This window comes from Oncorhynchus nerka, linkage group LG22 (assembly GCF_034236695.1).
Source record: "Oncorhynchus nerka isolate Pitt River linkage group LG22, Oner_Uvic_2.0, whole genome shotgun sequence".
Taxonomy (NCBI): domain Eukaryota; kingdom Metazoa; phylum Chordata; class Actinopteri; order Salmoniformes; family Salmonidae; genus Oncorhynchus; species Oncorhynchus nerka.
Window position 1 is genome coordinate 84,426,455 of NC_088417.1, and position 15,900 is coordinate 84,442,354.

Below are 15,900 nucleotides of genomic sequence, written 5' to 3' on the forward strand. Positions count from 1 at the left end.
ATTTTACCTTGACCTACAGAACCAGTCAAAAGTTTGGACACACCTGCTCATTCAAGGGCTTTTCATTATTTTTACTATTTTCTACATTGTAGAATAATAGTGAAGACATCAAAACTATGAAATAACACATATCAAACATTGTAGTAACCAAAAATGTGTTAAACAAATCCAAATATATTTATATTTGAGATTCTTCAAAGTAGCCACCCTTTGCCTTGAAGACAGCTTTGCAAACTCTTGGCATTCTCTCAACCAGCTTCATGAGTAATGCTTTTCCAACAGTATTGAAGGAGTTCCCATATATGCTGAGCAAGTCTTGGCTGATTTTCCTTCACTCTGCGGTCCAACTCGTCCCAATCCATTGGGTTGAGGTCGGGGGATTGTGGAGGCCAGGTCATCCGATGCAGCACTCCATCACTCTCCTTCTTGGTCAAATAGTCCTTACACAGCCTGGATGTGTGTTTTGGGTCATTGTCCTGTTGAAAAACAAATGATAGTCCCACTAAGCACAAACCAGATGGGATGGCGAATAGCTGCAGAATGCTGTGGTAGCTATGCTGGTTAAGTGTGCCGTGAATCTAAGTAAATCACAGACAGTATTAGGAATCAAGGTAAGACCCAGATGCAGACCGTGTCAAAGTAACAATGTTTATTACAGCAACAGGGGCAAAGGTACAGGACGGAAGGCAGGCTCAGGGTCAGGTCAGGCAGAGGTCGGTAATCCAGGGGTGGGGCAAAGGTACAGGACTGCATGCAGGGTCAGGAGCAGGCAGAGTGGTCAGGCGGGTGGGTACAGTCGGCGATGTGGGCTGGGTCCAGAAGTCTCTAGCGGGAACCTAGCACCTCTCCTCCAGGCCATAACCCTCCCAGTCAACCAGGTACTGGGAACCCCTGCCCCGTGGTCGAACCCTCAGGAGGAGTCTCACTGTGTACAACGGATGGCAGGGTGGGCCTGGAAATAGAAGACAAAGGATGTGAGACACAGGCTTAATTTTAGACACATGGAATGTAGGATGAATACGAAGGGTACGGGGAAACAGAAGACGAACAGCAGAGGGACTAATCATTTTAGAGATGGGAAACGGGCCAATAAACTGGGGGGATAGTTTGCGAGAATCCACCCGGAGGGGTAGATCCAGTGTGGATAGCCATACCTTCTGCCCGAGACTATACCGGGGAGCCGGGGTCCAATGGCAATCCGCTTGTCGTTGATACCTGGAGGTGGTCTTGAGGAGGCCCGACCGGGCTCTCCTCCAGGTATGACGACAGCGGCGGTCAAACATCTGGGCAGAAGGTACGCCGACCTCTTCCTCCTGCTCGGGGAAGAGCAGGGGTTGATACCCCAAGGAACACTCAAAGGGTGATAAGCCCAAGGCAGAGCATGGAAGGGTGTTGTGTGCGTATTCCACCCACACAAGCTGCTGGCTCCAGGTGGTGGGGTTGGCAGAAACAAGGCAGCACAGAGTTTATTTTTAATTTGACCTTTATTTAACTAGGCAAGTCAGTTAAGAACAAATTCTTATTTTCAATGACGGCCTAGGAACAGTGGGTTAACTGCCTTGTTCAGGGGCAGAAGGACAGATTCGATCTTGCAACCTTTCGGTTACCCAATGAGGATACAGAACGCCTTCCAGAACTGGGACGAGAACTGAGGTCCTCGGACAGAGACCATGTCCATGGGCAGTCCATGGATCTGGAAGACGTGCTGCACCATGAGCTGGGACGTCTCCTTGGCCGAGGAGAGTTTGGGGAGAGGAATGAATTGGGCGGCCTTGGAAGACCGGTCGACCACAGTCCGGATGGCCGTGTTGCCCTCAGACTGGGGAGACCCGTGACGAAATCCAGAGATGTGGGATAATGGATGGTGAGGGAGAGGCAGAGGTTGCAGAAGGCCAGCCAGAGCTTGCCAATGAGTCTTGTTCTGAGCACACACTGTGCAAGCGGCGACGAATGCAGAGACGTCATGGACCACTCATCCCCCTCCCATACCCGCACCAGGTATTAGGCGTTCCATAGATCCAGCTTGGAAAACACGGTGGCCTCCTGGAGCGGCTTGAAGGCCGATGAGATGAGTGGTAGCGGTAGCGGTAAACGGGGCTCCCGAGAAGGTGGAGTGGCCGTTGAGATGGAACTGCTAGCAGCTGGGCTTCTGGGGGGCTGTGGGGTTACCACCTTGGTAGGCTGCCTCCCAGACAACCCGCGGAATTTCTCCAATGCACGGTCATGGTGTTCAGCCAACGTCTGGACCAACCTCCATAAGGCCACGAAGCAGTTCCTCGTGGCTCCTTGGGAGGAGATGGTGTCGCGCAGATGGCCCTGGGTCTGCTGGGTCAGTCATGGCCAGTTCATACTATCAGGATAAGGTAAGACCCAGATGCAGACCGTGGGAGAAAGAGGGAGAGAGAGATTTATTTGCACATCATTACAAAACTGTGTATAGACATAATATGACATTTGAACTGCCTTTTGTGAGTGTATTGTTTACTGTTCATTTTTTTTATTGTTTATTTCACTTTTGTCTATTATCTATTTCACTTGCTTTGGCAATGTCAACATACAGTATGTTTCCAGTACCAATAAAGCCCCTTAAATTGAATTGAGGGAGATCGAGAATGAGAGAGCAAGAGAGAGAGAGAGAGAGAGTTAGAGAGAGGTGCCCTGTGGTTCATTCATAGATCTGCAGCTCAGTCTATAAGGGACAATTACACTTTACAGTAGGCTAGGATACTATATATAGAGAGGACCATTACACTTTACAGTAGGCTAGGATACTATATATAGAGAGGACCATTACACTTTACAGTAGGCTAGGATACTATATATACTATATATAGAGAGGACCATTACACTTTACAGTAGGCTAGGATACTATATATAGAGAGGACAATTACACTTTAAGTAGGCTAGGATACTATATATAGAGAGGACCATTACACTTTACAGTAGGCTAGGATACTATATATAGAGAGACCATTACACTTTACAGTAGGCTAGGATACTATATATAGAGAGGACCATTACACTTTACAGTAGGCTAGGATACTATATATAGAGAGGACCATTACACTTTACAGTAGGCTAGGATACTATATATAGAGAGGACCATTACACTTTACAGTAGGCTAGGATACTATATATAGAGAGGACCATTACACTTTACAGTAGGCTAGGATACTATATATAGAGAGGACCATTAACCGCTGTAAAATGAATGACATAACATGTTCTCTGAATTGGAAGTGTAATTGTGGCAGTGGACGGATTTGAAGATTCAGTATTGATGGCACTGTTTTGTGAGATTGGGGCATTAGGAACTGAAATTCTCCAGAGACATTGAACGTTAATCAGACTTTATTGACACCACAACAAACAATTAGGACATTATTCTGTGGATATTCAATATGGTGCCTTCATCTATTACTTCATTTATATCTCAGGAAATCTAAAATGATTCCTTCTTCTAAACCGGGACTTCCTCTGTGAATGCCTTGGCTACTAAAGCTTGATCAAAATCACTCAGAGACAGTAGAGTGAACTTGCAGGACAGATCTCCAATACAGATGTGGGATCATAATTTGACCATCCTGTTGCAGGAGAACTTTCCTGCAATGCAGGAAATGTGAAACTTGTAGTGTATTTGAGGTTTTAAAAGGCTTCTGAAATGTGTAATTTCCACTTTGAAATGTTAGACATCCCTTATGGAAAATGTATAAACCAATACAAATCATCAATTGACCCCCTAGAGTCGATATCTGCGCCCCCACAGAAATCGAATAACTAAATTTAAAAATCCAGATCAAAATCTTTCTGGTTAAGCTAGATACAGTGCATTCAGAAAGTATTCAGACCCCTTGACTTTTTCAACATTTTGTTACGTTTTCCTCATCAATCTACACACAATACTCTATAATGACAAAGCAAAAACAGGATTTTAGACATTTTTGTAAATGTATTAAAAATCAAAAACAGAAATGTGTTATTTACTTAAATATTCAGTCCCTTTGCTTTGAGACTCTAAATTGAGCTCAGGTGCATCCTGTTTCCATTGATCATCCTTGAGATGTTTCTTCAACTTGATGGAGTCCACCTGGGATAAATTCAATTGATTTGACATTATTTGAAAGGCACACACCTGTCTATTGTCACACCCTGATCTGTTTCACCTGTCTTTGTGATTGTCTCCAGGTGTCGCCCATCTTCCCCTGTGTATTTATACCTGTGTTCTCAGTTTGTCTTGTTTGTCAAGCCAACCAGCGTTTTGTGTGTCAGCTCCTACTTTTCCCCAGTCTCTCTTTTCTCAACCTCCTGGTTTTTGACCCTTACCTGTCCTGACCCTGTACCCACCTGCCTGACCACTCTGCCTGACCCTGACCTTGAGCCTGCCTACCGTCCTGTACCTTTGCCCCGTCTCTGGACTACCGACCTCTGCTTGACCTGACCCTGAGCCTGCCTGCGGTCTTGTACCTTTGCCCCGTCTCTGGACTACCGACCTCTGCTTGACCTGACCCTACGCCTGCCTGCGGTCCTGTACCTTTGCCCCGTCTCTGGATTACCGACCTCTGCTTGACCTGACCCTGCGCCTGCCTGCGGTCCTATACCTTTGCCCTGTCTCTGGACTACCGACCTCTGCTTGACCTGACCCTGCGCCTGCCTGCGGTCCTGTACCTTTGCCCCGTCTCTGGATTACCGACCTCTGCTTGACCTGACCCTGCGCCTGCCTGCGGTCCTATAACTTTGCCCCGTCTCTGGACTACCGACCTCTGCTTGACCTGACCCTGAGCCCGCCTGCGGTCCTGTACCTTTGCCCCGTCTCTGGACTACCGACCTCTGCTTGACCTGACCCTGAGCCCGCCTACCGTCCTGTACCTTTGCCCCGTCTCTGGACTACCGACCTCTGCTTGACCTGACCCTGAGCCCGCCTACCGTCCTGTACCTTTGCCCCGTCTCTGGACTACCGACCTCTGCTTGACCTGACCCTGAGCCCGCCTACCGTCCTGTACCTTTGCCCCGTCTCTGGACTACCGACCTCTGCTTGACCTGACCCTGCGCCTGCCTGCGGTCCTATACCTTTGCCCCGTCTCTGGACTACCGACCTCTGCTTGACCTGACCCTGCACCTGCCTGCGGTCCTATACCTTTGCCCCATCCTCTGGATTACCTACCTCTGCTTGACCTGACCCTGCACCTGCCTACCGTCCTGTACCTTTGCCCCGTCTCTGGACTACCGACCTCTGCTTGATCAGACCCTGCGCCTGCCTGCCGTTCTGTACCTTTGCCCCGTCTCTGGACTACCGACCTCTGCTTGACCTGACCCTGCGCCCGCCTGCGGCCCTATACCTTTGCCCCGTCTCTGGACTACCGACCTCTGCTTGACCTGACCCTGCGCCCGCCTGCGGTCCTATACCTTTGCCCCGTCTCTGGACTACCGACCTCTGCTTGACCTGACCCTGCGCCTGCCTGCGGTCCTATACCTTTGCCCCGTCTCTAGACTACCGACCTCTGCTTGACCTGACCCTGCACCTGCCTGCGGTCCTATACCTTTGCCCCGTCTCTGGACTACCGACTTCTGCTTGACCTGACCCTGCACCTGCCTGCGGTCCTGTACCTTTGCCCCATCCTCTGGATTACCTACCTCTGCTTGATCAGACCCTGAGCCTGCCTGCCGTTCTGTACCTTTGCCCATGTTGCTGTAATAAACATTGTTACTTTGACACGGTCTGCATCTGGGTCTTACCTTGATACCTGATGTCTATATAGGGTCCCACAGTTGGCAGTGCATGTCAGAGCAAAAACCAAGCCATGAGGTCGAAGGAATTGTCCGTAGAGCTCAGAGACAGGATTGTGTCGAGGCACAGATCTAGGGAAGGGTACCAAAAAATGTCTGCAGCATTTTCCCCAAGAACACAGTGGCCTCCATCATTCTTAAATGGAAGAAGTTTGGAACAACCAAGACTCTACCTAGAGCTGGCCGCACATCCAAACTGAGCAATCATGGAAGAAGGGCCTTGGGCAGGAGGTGACCAAGAACCCGATGGTCACTATGACAGAGCTCCAGAGTTCCTCTGTGGAGAACCTTCCAGAGGACTACCGTCTCTGCAGTACTCCACCAATGAGGCCTTTATGGTAGAGGGGCCAGGCGGACGCCACTCCTCAGTAAAAGGCACATGACAGCCCGCTTGGAGTTTGCAAAAAGACACCTAAAGGACTCTCAGACCATGAGAAACAAGATTCTCTGGTCTGATGAAACCAAGATTGAACTTTTTGGCCTGAATGCCAAGTGTCACGTCTGGAGGAAACCTGGCACCATCTCTATGCAGCATCATGCTGTGGGGATGTTTTTCAGCAGCAGGGACTGGTGGACTAGTCAGGATCGAGGGAAAGATGAACTGAGCAAAGTACAGAGAGATCTTGCTCCATAGGACCTCAGACTGGGGCAAAGGACAACGACCCTAAGCACACAGCGAAGACAAAGCAAGAGTGGCTTCGGGACAAGTCTCTGAATGTCCTTGAATGGCCCAGCCAGAACCCGGGATGAACCTGATCGAACATCTCTGGAGAGACCTGAAAATTGCTGTGCAGCGATGCTCCCCATGCAACTTGACAGAGCTACAGAGAATCGGCAGAGAAGAATGGGAGAAACTCCCCAAATACAGGTGTGTCAAGCTTGTAGCGTCATACCCAAGAAGACTTGAGGCTGTAATCACTACCAAAGGCGCTTAAACAAAGTACTGAGTAAAGGGTCTGAATACTTAAGTAAATGTGATATTTCATTTTTTCATTTTTAACAAATTAGCAGCATTTTCTAAAAATCAGTTTTTGCTTTGTGATGATGGGGTATTGTGTGTATATTGTATATAATAACAAAAACAATTCAATCACATTTAGAATAAGGCTGTGAAGTAACAAAATGTGATGATGTTTGACAGAAATATAACTTTTAGAAAAAAAGAGGGATTACATTTTCCACCATAACAATAAACTGAATCATCATTAATAATGGTGTCAGTAAAAAAAAAATCATGGCGGATTATAATGAGATTTTCACTGATATGGAGGGCAACAATGCTGCAAGCTATTATTATATAGGATAGGAAAACAAAACCAATTGAAAACACTCTGGGGTAACACTCCATTACTGAGGCACATCCTCTAAACTTGCTTGCTGCAATTTTGTGGGCTCTGGAGCAGTCTACGAAGAACTAGAACTATTAGCCTACATTTTGCAGGGTCTTCATATAGAATGGGTTTTAGGTTATGGACAATGGTGAACCACTGTAGGTAAAAATAAACTGTGAAACATTGTATTATTTCAAAACATTCTGTGGAGCTTGACATTACCTTAGCCTAATGATGATGTGTGAATGTTCTAGAAGACAGTTAAACCTGAAGTGGAACAACAAAATGTGATTGCCTGAAACTGGGGAAATATATAGTATATATCCTGCTTTCAACACTCTGATCCTGTTGATAAAAACAAGTATCAGAAATTCCTTGCAATATATTTATTATTCTACTATGGGCTACAATAAATGTGTTAATTTATCCATATAAGTGATGCAAGCCTATAATGCAAGTTTTCTAAGAAATTCTAATAAAGGATAAACCTACCTATATTTCTAAAACATTCTCAGAGGACAGTAACAGTAGCCTACATTTGTCCAGGTTTACATAATTCCATCAATTGCTAGTATTAAATAGCTTGTTTGGGATGTTTGATGGGATGAGGACAGTACGGAGGGCATATCGTTGGCCTGATCCTGTAGGATCCTGTAGGATCCTGTAAAGGCTTTGTGAGCAAACAAGAGATGTATCCTGGCCCCCTGGCACCCAGATGAGAGAAAGGGAGCAGGGGAGGGGGATCATAGCATATTCACATTCAAAGGAATATTCATATTCAAATGAATATTACTTAGAATCTACAATCAAGAATGACATAAGCATATGACACATTCATAACATTTGACAAATTGAGCTTCCTATGGAGGAATATAAAATAGTAGTAGGAATGATAGCCTACTAATATCGTTACAGAAAATGTTCCTTGGGAAAATAAATATAGTATTGCCTTTGACTTTGTCACTAACAAGAGAGTCAACATTTTCGAGCTTCGGCAGAGGCAACCTCATATTCTGTTGGCATTGATCGTTGGCTTTTTATGAATGAAAAGAGAGGAGAGAATTTTACAAGCGGTTGACGTCACCTCCAGCGTGACGCCACCACCCTTTTTATTGGGGCTGGCAGCAGAGGCCCCATTCATAAAACGGAAAGAGGCGGACTGCTCGTGATAGTAATGCTCTGGAGAATAAGAGCACAACATTGCGCAGGAGCTGCTCAGCATAAACACACATCCTGCACTCTTCGTGTTCTTCAACAGGAAAAAGAGAATTCCCTTCATTATGGAGGAAAATATGGTTATTATGGATGAACTTTGCGAAATGGATTGCAACGTTTTGAAAAGGTTGTTGAAGGACGACAGTGCGAAATGCCTGGTGCTGGACTGCAGATCATTTTTGGCGTTTAGCGCTGGACACATTCGGAGCGCAGTGAATATTCGCTGTAACACAATCGTGAGAAGGCGAGCGAAGGGCTCGGTGAGTTTAGACCAGATTCTGTCGAGTGATGAAGAGGTCAAAGCCCGGCTGAAATCAGGACTGTACTCCGCTGTGATCCTCTACGACGAGAGGACGCCCGACATAGACACTGTTAAAGACGATAGCACAATCACTCTGGTGCTCAATGCAGTGTACAGAGACACATTTGGAACTGAAATATTTCTACTAAAAGGTAAATGATCACAATGCACTTAAGAGGTTATCAGAATAAAAACATGCCCAATTAATTTTGTTTACAAGCATAAATAACAAAAAAGCATGAATCATAATTTAATAGCACATATTTGTCATTATATCTGACAAATGTATTATTACAATGTTATTATTTTATTATCAGAATTATTACAAGTATTTCTTAACCAGCTTAAAATTGTACATCTAGTGGGGTTTTGTATTGCTGGACAATTCAACCCACAAATAGGCACTAGGCGCTAACAATGAGGTAATGCAGAAAGAGCCACGTCTGGGTGCACGAGGATGTGCTGCAGCGAGTGTCTTGTGTGAGCCCCAACAATTGGATCATCTTCAAGATTTCACTTCAGAAAATGTATTAATTTAAAAAAGTAATTTTAGAATGGCTTTTGTTGCCAATTGCTTATTATGAGATCAAAATTACATACAGTCATTGAACATTTAAGTGTTGCCAGATAAACACAAGACTATACCCTATTTCTCAATAAATTATTATAAGTATATGAGGAAATGCAAATTTTTTTCTCATAAATTCGACTAGGTTTTTCAATTGTCACATTTAATTGAGATGAAAACCACTAAGCATGCCCAAATTATAAGCCTATTTTTATTAAATGGAAATCAAATTATAATTGCTGTTCTATAATGTTTTATATAAATATTCAACGATATTTTATTTCGTTTTTATAGAGAAAAATGACCTATGTGTATTACGCTAGGTAGGCTAATGTGTAAATGATATACGCACATGGTGAGCTATTAGGCTGTTTTGACTTGAGTGTGGCCTGTGATTAAAATATCATAATGTCTAAGGTTAATCCTTTTTCACAGGGGGCTACGACAGATTTTTCACGGAGTATCCCGAGTTCTGTTTGAAGACCAAAACGTTATCTTCGTTCTCTACCCTGTCCAGTTTGGACGCGTGTTCTTCCTGTGGAACTCCACAGACGTCCCACCATGACCAGGTAAAGAAGGGGACATGTTTATATCGTTGACCGAGTTTGACTGAATGTGTGGCATTGAGTGAAATACCAGGGGACTAGGTTTAGGCCTACTGTTGTTTTTTCGTCTCGATAAGAGCACCAATTGTGACTCCTTTTTATCTCTCACACTGGTGCAGGGGGTGGTAGGGTAGGCATGTGTGACCAACATTGCCCGGCCTTCCTTCACTATCTGTTTTAAGCAGGCGTTATCGATACTTTTCTGCTGTTTGAAGCGGGCCCATAGCAGCAATGCCATAACAGGGCACAAATCAACAAACTGGCTGAAGTATATTCATTTCTTGAGTTGTCATTGGCCTATATTTTATGATCCAATTTCAGACCATATTGCTGCAACCTTAAAATTAAAATAATTAAAAGAAAGTGAATACCATACATTTTAATTATCAGAACCTTTTTTTAATTGATTGCAGATTGTAATTAGGCCCTTTCCCCAGTCTTCTAATTGTGTTACTTTGTGATGTTTGAAAGATACATTCTGACTACATTTGCCTGTATTCTCTTTTGACTCTGTATTAATGCCAACTTTGTCTTCTATATGTTCCAGGCTGGTCCAGTGGAGATTCTTCCCTTCCTGTACCTTGGCAGTGCCTTCCATGCCTCCAAAAAGGACATGCTGGACGGTATGGGCATCTCTGCCTTACTCAACGTGTCCTCTAACTGTCCCAACCACTTCGAGGGGGTTTACCAGTACAAGTGCATTCCTGTGGAGGACAACCACAAAGAGGACATCAGCTCCTGGTTCATAGAAGCCATTGAGTTTATCGGTAAATTAAATTTTCTTAGAAGAATTACATGGGATCCGTCCCAAATTACACCCTGTAGTGCACTATAAAGGGAATAGGGTGCCATTTGGGACTTAGACTAATACATCACCATCATCATGATGAGCAGGAGGAGAATGACATGATTTATGATGGTCCCTGTAGCTGCAGCATAGCTTAGTAGAATGTTAATTTGATCATGTGATTAAAGGACTTCTTTTTGCAGGGAAGAGAGTGTCACTTCAATTGATTGCTCTTCAAGAACAAACAGATGGTTCTTTTGATAATTACTCTGAGTGTATGAGTAATGGGTGGCAGTATTTTTCTAACCACGGTGACAAAATGTATTTAAGATAACATTTTCATTCCCGGCCAGGTACTAGCCTAAGTGAAAGGAGAAGATTTTAGAATAAATAATTGGTATTAAATAGACAATAAATAGTGTGCTTATGCAGAATCTCAGTGTGAGGTTTACCCATGCTAAGTGTGCTCAGTTGATATGGATGATGGAGGGGGAGGAGAGTTAAATTATAGTCATTGTGGGACTACAATGGTTAGAGATTTCCATGGTTAGGGATTTCCATGGTTAGAGATAATCATGGTTAGAGATTATCATGGTTAGAGATTATCATGGTTAGGGATTTCCATGGTTAGAGATTATCATGGTTAGAGATTATCAGGGTTAGAGATGATCATGGTTAGAGATTATCATGGTTAGAAATTATCGTGGTTAGGGATTTCCATGGTTAGAGATTATCATGGTTAGAGATGATCATGGTTAGGGAGTTCCATGGTTAGAGATTATCATGGTTAGAGATTATCATGGTTAGAGATTATCATAGTTAGAGATGATCATGGTTAGGGATTTCCATGGTTAGAGATTATCATGGTTAGAGGTTATCATGGTTAGGGATTTCCATGGTTAGAGATTATCATGGTTAGGGATTTCCATGGTCTGGGATTTCCATGGTTAGAGATTATCATGGTTAGAGATGATCATGGTTAGGGATTTCCATGGTTAGGGAGTTCCATGGTTAGAGTCTATCATGGTTAGAGATTATCATAGTTAGAGATGATCATGGTTAGGGATTTCCATGGTTAGAGATTATCATGGTTAGAGGTTATCATGGTTAGGGATTTCCATGGTTAGGGATTATCATGGTTAGAGATTATCATGATTAGGGATTATCATGGTTAGAGATTACCATGGTTAGGGATTACCATGGTTAGGGATTACCATGAGGGAGGATAGGCTGGGCCTAGTGTCGTATTCCACATGGAAGCCTGCTGCACTGGTGTGTGGAGACCCCAATATGTTTGGATGGGTATGTGTGTGTGTGTGTGTTTGTAAGCATCTATGGGCTTGAATGCATCATAGTTAGCTGCTTAGGGACCAGAGTATGACTCATCCACTGTTCTTGGGTGCGGTGCTGCGTTAGTTGGAGTTACCTTAATAGCTGTGTATGTTCACACTAGAGAATACGACTGCACTATAGAATGGGATGTTACATTTCTGTGTTTTAATGAGTATTTATGACATTCTACTCACATAGAAATATTTGGGTATTAGGACACACATTTTGTTGTGTGGACACTAGTCATAATGGCCTCCCTGTGATAAGGGCAACTCCCCTGTGGTTGCTATTTCTCATGGTGAAAAATGCTTATGTATGGAAAGGACTGTAGGTGTGTTGGGTGCAGGATCAACATTTGCATGTCTTTGCTTTGGGGCGCATAGTTTTGCTGTTTGTAATTTATAGGGCTACAGACTAATATATTGCTTATGAGACACTGAGGTGTAAGAACCTGTCGTGTAAGAACCTGTCGTGTAAGAACCAGTCGTGTAAGGACCTGTCGTGTAAGAACCTGTCGTGTAAGAACCTGTCGTGTAAGAACCTGTCGTGTAAGAACCTGTCTTGTAGGAACCTGTCGTGTAAGAACCAGTCGTGTAAGAACCTGTCGTGTAAGAACCTGTCATGTAGGAACCTGTCGTGTAAGAACCAGTCGTGTAAGGACCTGTCGTGTAAGGACCTGTCGTGTAAGGACCTGTCGTGTAAGGACCTGTCGTGTAAGGACCTGTCGTGTAAGAACCTGTCGTGTAAGAACCTGTCGTGTAAGAACCTGTCGTGTAAGAACCTGTCGTGTAAGAACCTGTCGTGTAAGAGCCTGTCGTGTAAGGACCTGTCGTGTAAGAACCTGTCGTGTAAGAACCTGTCGTGTAAGAACCTGTCGTGTAGGAACCTGTCGTGTAAGAACCTGTCGTGTAAGAGCCTGTCGTGTAAGAGCCTGTCGTGTAAGAGCCTGTCGTGTAAGAACCTGTCGTGTAGGAACCTGTCGTGTAAGAGCCTGTCGTGTAAGGACCTGTCGTGTAAGAGCCTGTCGTGTAAGAACCTGTCGTGTAAGAACCTGTCGTGTAAGAACCTGTCGTGTAAGAACCTGTCGTGTAAGAGCCTGTCGTGTAAGAGCCTGTCGTGTAAGAGCCTGTCGTGTAAGAGCCTGTCGTGTAAGAGCCTGTCGTGTAAGGGCCTGTCGTGTAAGAGCCTGTCGTGTAAGAGCCTGTCGTGTAAGAACCTGTCGTGTAAGAGCCTGTCGTGTAAGAGCCTGTCGTGTAAGGACCTGTCGTGTAAGAGCCTGTCGTGTAAGAACCTGTCGTGTGCCAAATCAGTGAAGTTATACGTGTCTATCAAGAAAGCTTACAGATGATCCTGAGCACTATGTATTACCTATCCTGTGCATATCTACAGTATACCCTGAGTCAATTCTGGACCCCCTATCTCTCTGTGTCTCTCTCTTCAGACTCTGTGAAAGACTCCAACAGACGTGTGCTGGTGCACTGCCAGGCGGGCATCTCTCGCTCTGCCACCATCTGCCTCGCATACCTGATGAAGAAGAAGCGTGTTCGGCTAGACGAAGCCTTTGAGTTCGTCAAGCAGCGCCGCAGTATCATCTCCCCCAATTTCAGCTTCATGGGTCAGCTGCTGCAGTTCGAGTCCCAGGTGCTGGCCACATCATGCGCGGTGGAGGCTGCCAGCCCCTCGGCAGCCAGCCTGGGCCCCAAGTCTTCCTCCAGCCCTACGTCGCCCTTCATCTTTAGCTTTCCCGTCTCCGTGGTAGCACATGGCCAGCCCAGCAGCCTGGCCTACCTGCAAAGTCCAATCACAACCTCACCCAGCTGCTGATGCCCCACCCCCACAAAGACTCACTGCCCCATTCCTCTCACTATCCAGACCAGAGAGAGAGAGGTTATCTTCTCCTACCTGGTATAAGCTGAAATGTCCATTGACAATGAAACACTGAGGGCGCCTATCCTGCTGCCTGACACAAAAGACTGTATAGAATATGGCACTCACACGTACACCTTCATCACTATACGGTGACTAATAAATACACTCTTTCATAAAACAGGCTAAAGAACAGATGCAGTTCCTGTGTTTTAGTGTGAAGATTCTAAGTTGTTGTCCACCTTTTCCATTTCCTGTGGAGTTTTCCAAAGCCACTCCGGTCCTGTTGAGAGGGCTGAATGGCCGTGAGCAGAGATGCAGAGAAAACGAAAGAGCAAAGAGGGGAGGGGGAGAAAGAGAGTGCTCAGTCATTTAGTGGCTTCCTGATGGAGCGCAGGAGGCTCTTCAGTTGTGACAGGTGCTTGCTAGCGTCCTGTCCGGCTTCCTGTCCCTGACATCCCCATCCTCTCTCCCACACGCCCCCTCCTCTTCTGGAGCAGGACTGCTGATGAATGACTGAATAAAAGAGTCACCCCTACTGAGGAGGAGAGGCCGCTGAGATGGAAACACTAGCTTTCTGAGACAGTGCCAAATGAACATCTGAACCCCTACTACACTGCCCGGGCAACCCCTGGTGTTCCATGTAGTAATAAACTCGGTCGGAAGGACAGATATGCTTTTGAGGGGAAAGGGGGTCTAGTCATTTCTGTTTTTTTTGTTCAGTGCCTTGTTCAGAGAAGGTATAGGATGTTTTTCCCAGCGCTTTTGGATGTGCTCAAGCGCCCTAGCGCCTTTTCTTTCCATACAGACTGTGGCAGATAAACTGGCAAATCTCTAAACAGTAACAACTTCAAGTCAGCACTGCAATACAGACAATGTAATCCGATCCGTTCCTCTCCCCCAAGTAGAGCAATAATGCGTTTCTCTCTCTTCCCAGTTTCCGCCAAAGTACTACATTGTGTTGTGTATTTATAATCATGTTTTTAGCTTCATATGTGTGTATTCGCTAATCGATAAAGACCGGATCATTGAGAAGTGCTGTTTGCCTTACCAATAATGATTTTTTTCTAATTCACCAGATAAGAATGTTGTTATTTTTCATTCCTGTATGGAGGCATATTGTTGTCTGCTACATAGGTACTATTTCTGTTCAGACCATGGATGCTGATTGGTCTAATGCTTGTTGGAGGAGGGAGTTAGTTGGGAACAGACCTATGGCTTGTTTCTTTGTCGTATCACTGTTACTCCACCAATGTCTAGTAGATCCAGACTACTTTCTAAACTTGCCAAATGCACAATAACCAACAGGGACAATTTCCCGGCTACGCACAAACACCCCTAAAAAAAACAGGCACACTGGAATGTCTGACATCACTGGGAAAAAATATATATGAGATGGTAGAAAACTGCTAGTGTGTGCTGCCACTGAACTGATTCATGTGAAATGGTTAGTTTTTCTTCTCATTTCATTCTCTGAGTGAAAATATTGCCTGGAAGTGCTGGCCCAGGCGACGATCAGAGCCAGGAGCAAAGGCTTTTGGGAAAACAGGATTTTACTCCCCTCCTCTTTTTGAAGAATGCTGGCACCTTTTATAGAGCACTTTTTAGTGATGCAATACCGTATTATAACTTTGAATTAATTTGCACATTATTATTACTATGATACCAGGTGGTAACTGATGACACCCATAATGTGCTTTTGTTCTTGAACGAGGGTGTGTATGTAAATGATATGAAGATGAGAGGCGTTCTCTGGTCCACAATCATTGAACAATGCAATACTTTCTACCTGTGTCAAGTGAAATGCTGTTGTCTCATCATGGCAATATCATTAATCAGGTTGACTTTAAAAAAAACTTTCCCCAATGTTTTTGTTGAATTGTATATGCTTTATTTATTCCTAAAATTCCATTGTGAAATACAACAATGTTCTTAAAAAAAAGAACATCTGTGTCTTACTTGCATGAAACATCATACATGGTATCTGGGAGGGACTACAGAAAGGATTCACACCCCTAGACACCCCAGCCTACACACAATACCCTATAATGGCAACGTGGAATTATGTTTTTCCAGAGTTTTACAAATTAATAAAAAATGAAAAGCTGAAA

General features: G+C 44.6%; 1 protein-coding gene across 1 annotated transcript; it reads left to right on the forward strand.

The window, feature by feature from the left end:
* Window positions 1–8,274: 8,274 nt before the first annotated feature.
* On the forward strand, window positions 8,275–15,900 carry LOC115105907 (dual specificity protein phosphatase 4-like). Its single transcript, XM_029628394.2, has 4 exons — window positions 8,275–8,783; window positions 9,635–9,768; window positions 10,352–10,571; window positions 13,365–15,900. Exons 1-4 carry the CDS (start codon window positions 8,396–8,398, stop codon window positions 13,745–13,747), a joined length of 1,125 nt encoding a protein of 374 aa, XP_029484254.2. The 5' UTR covers window positions 8,275–8,395; the 3' UTR covers window positions 13,748–15,900.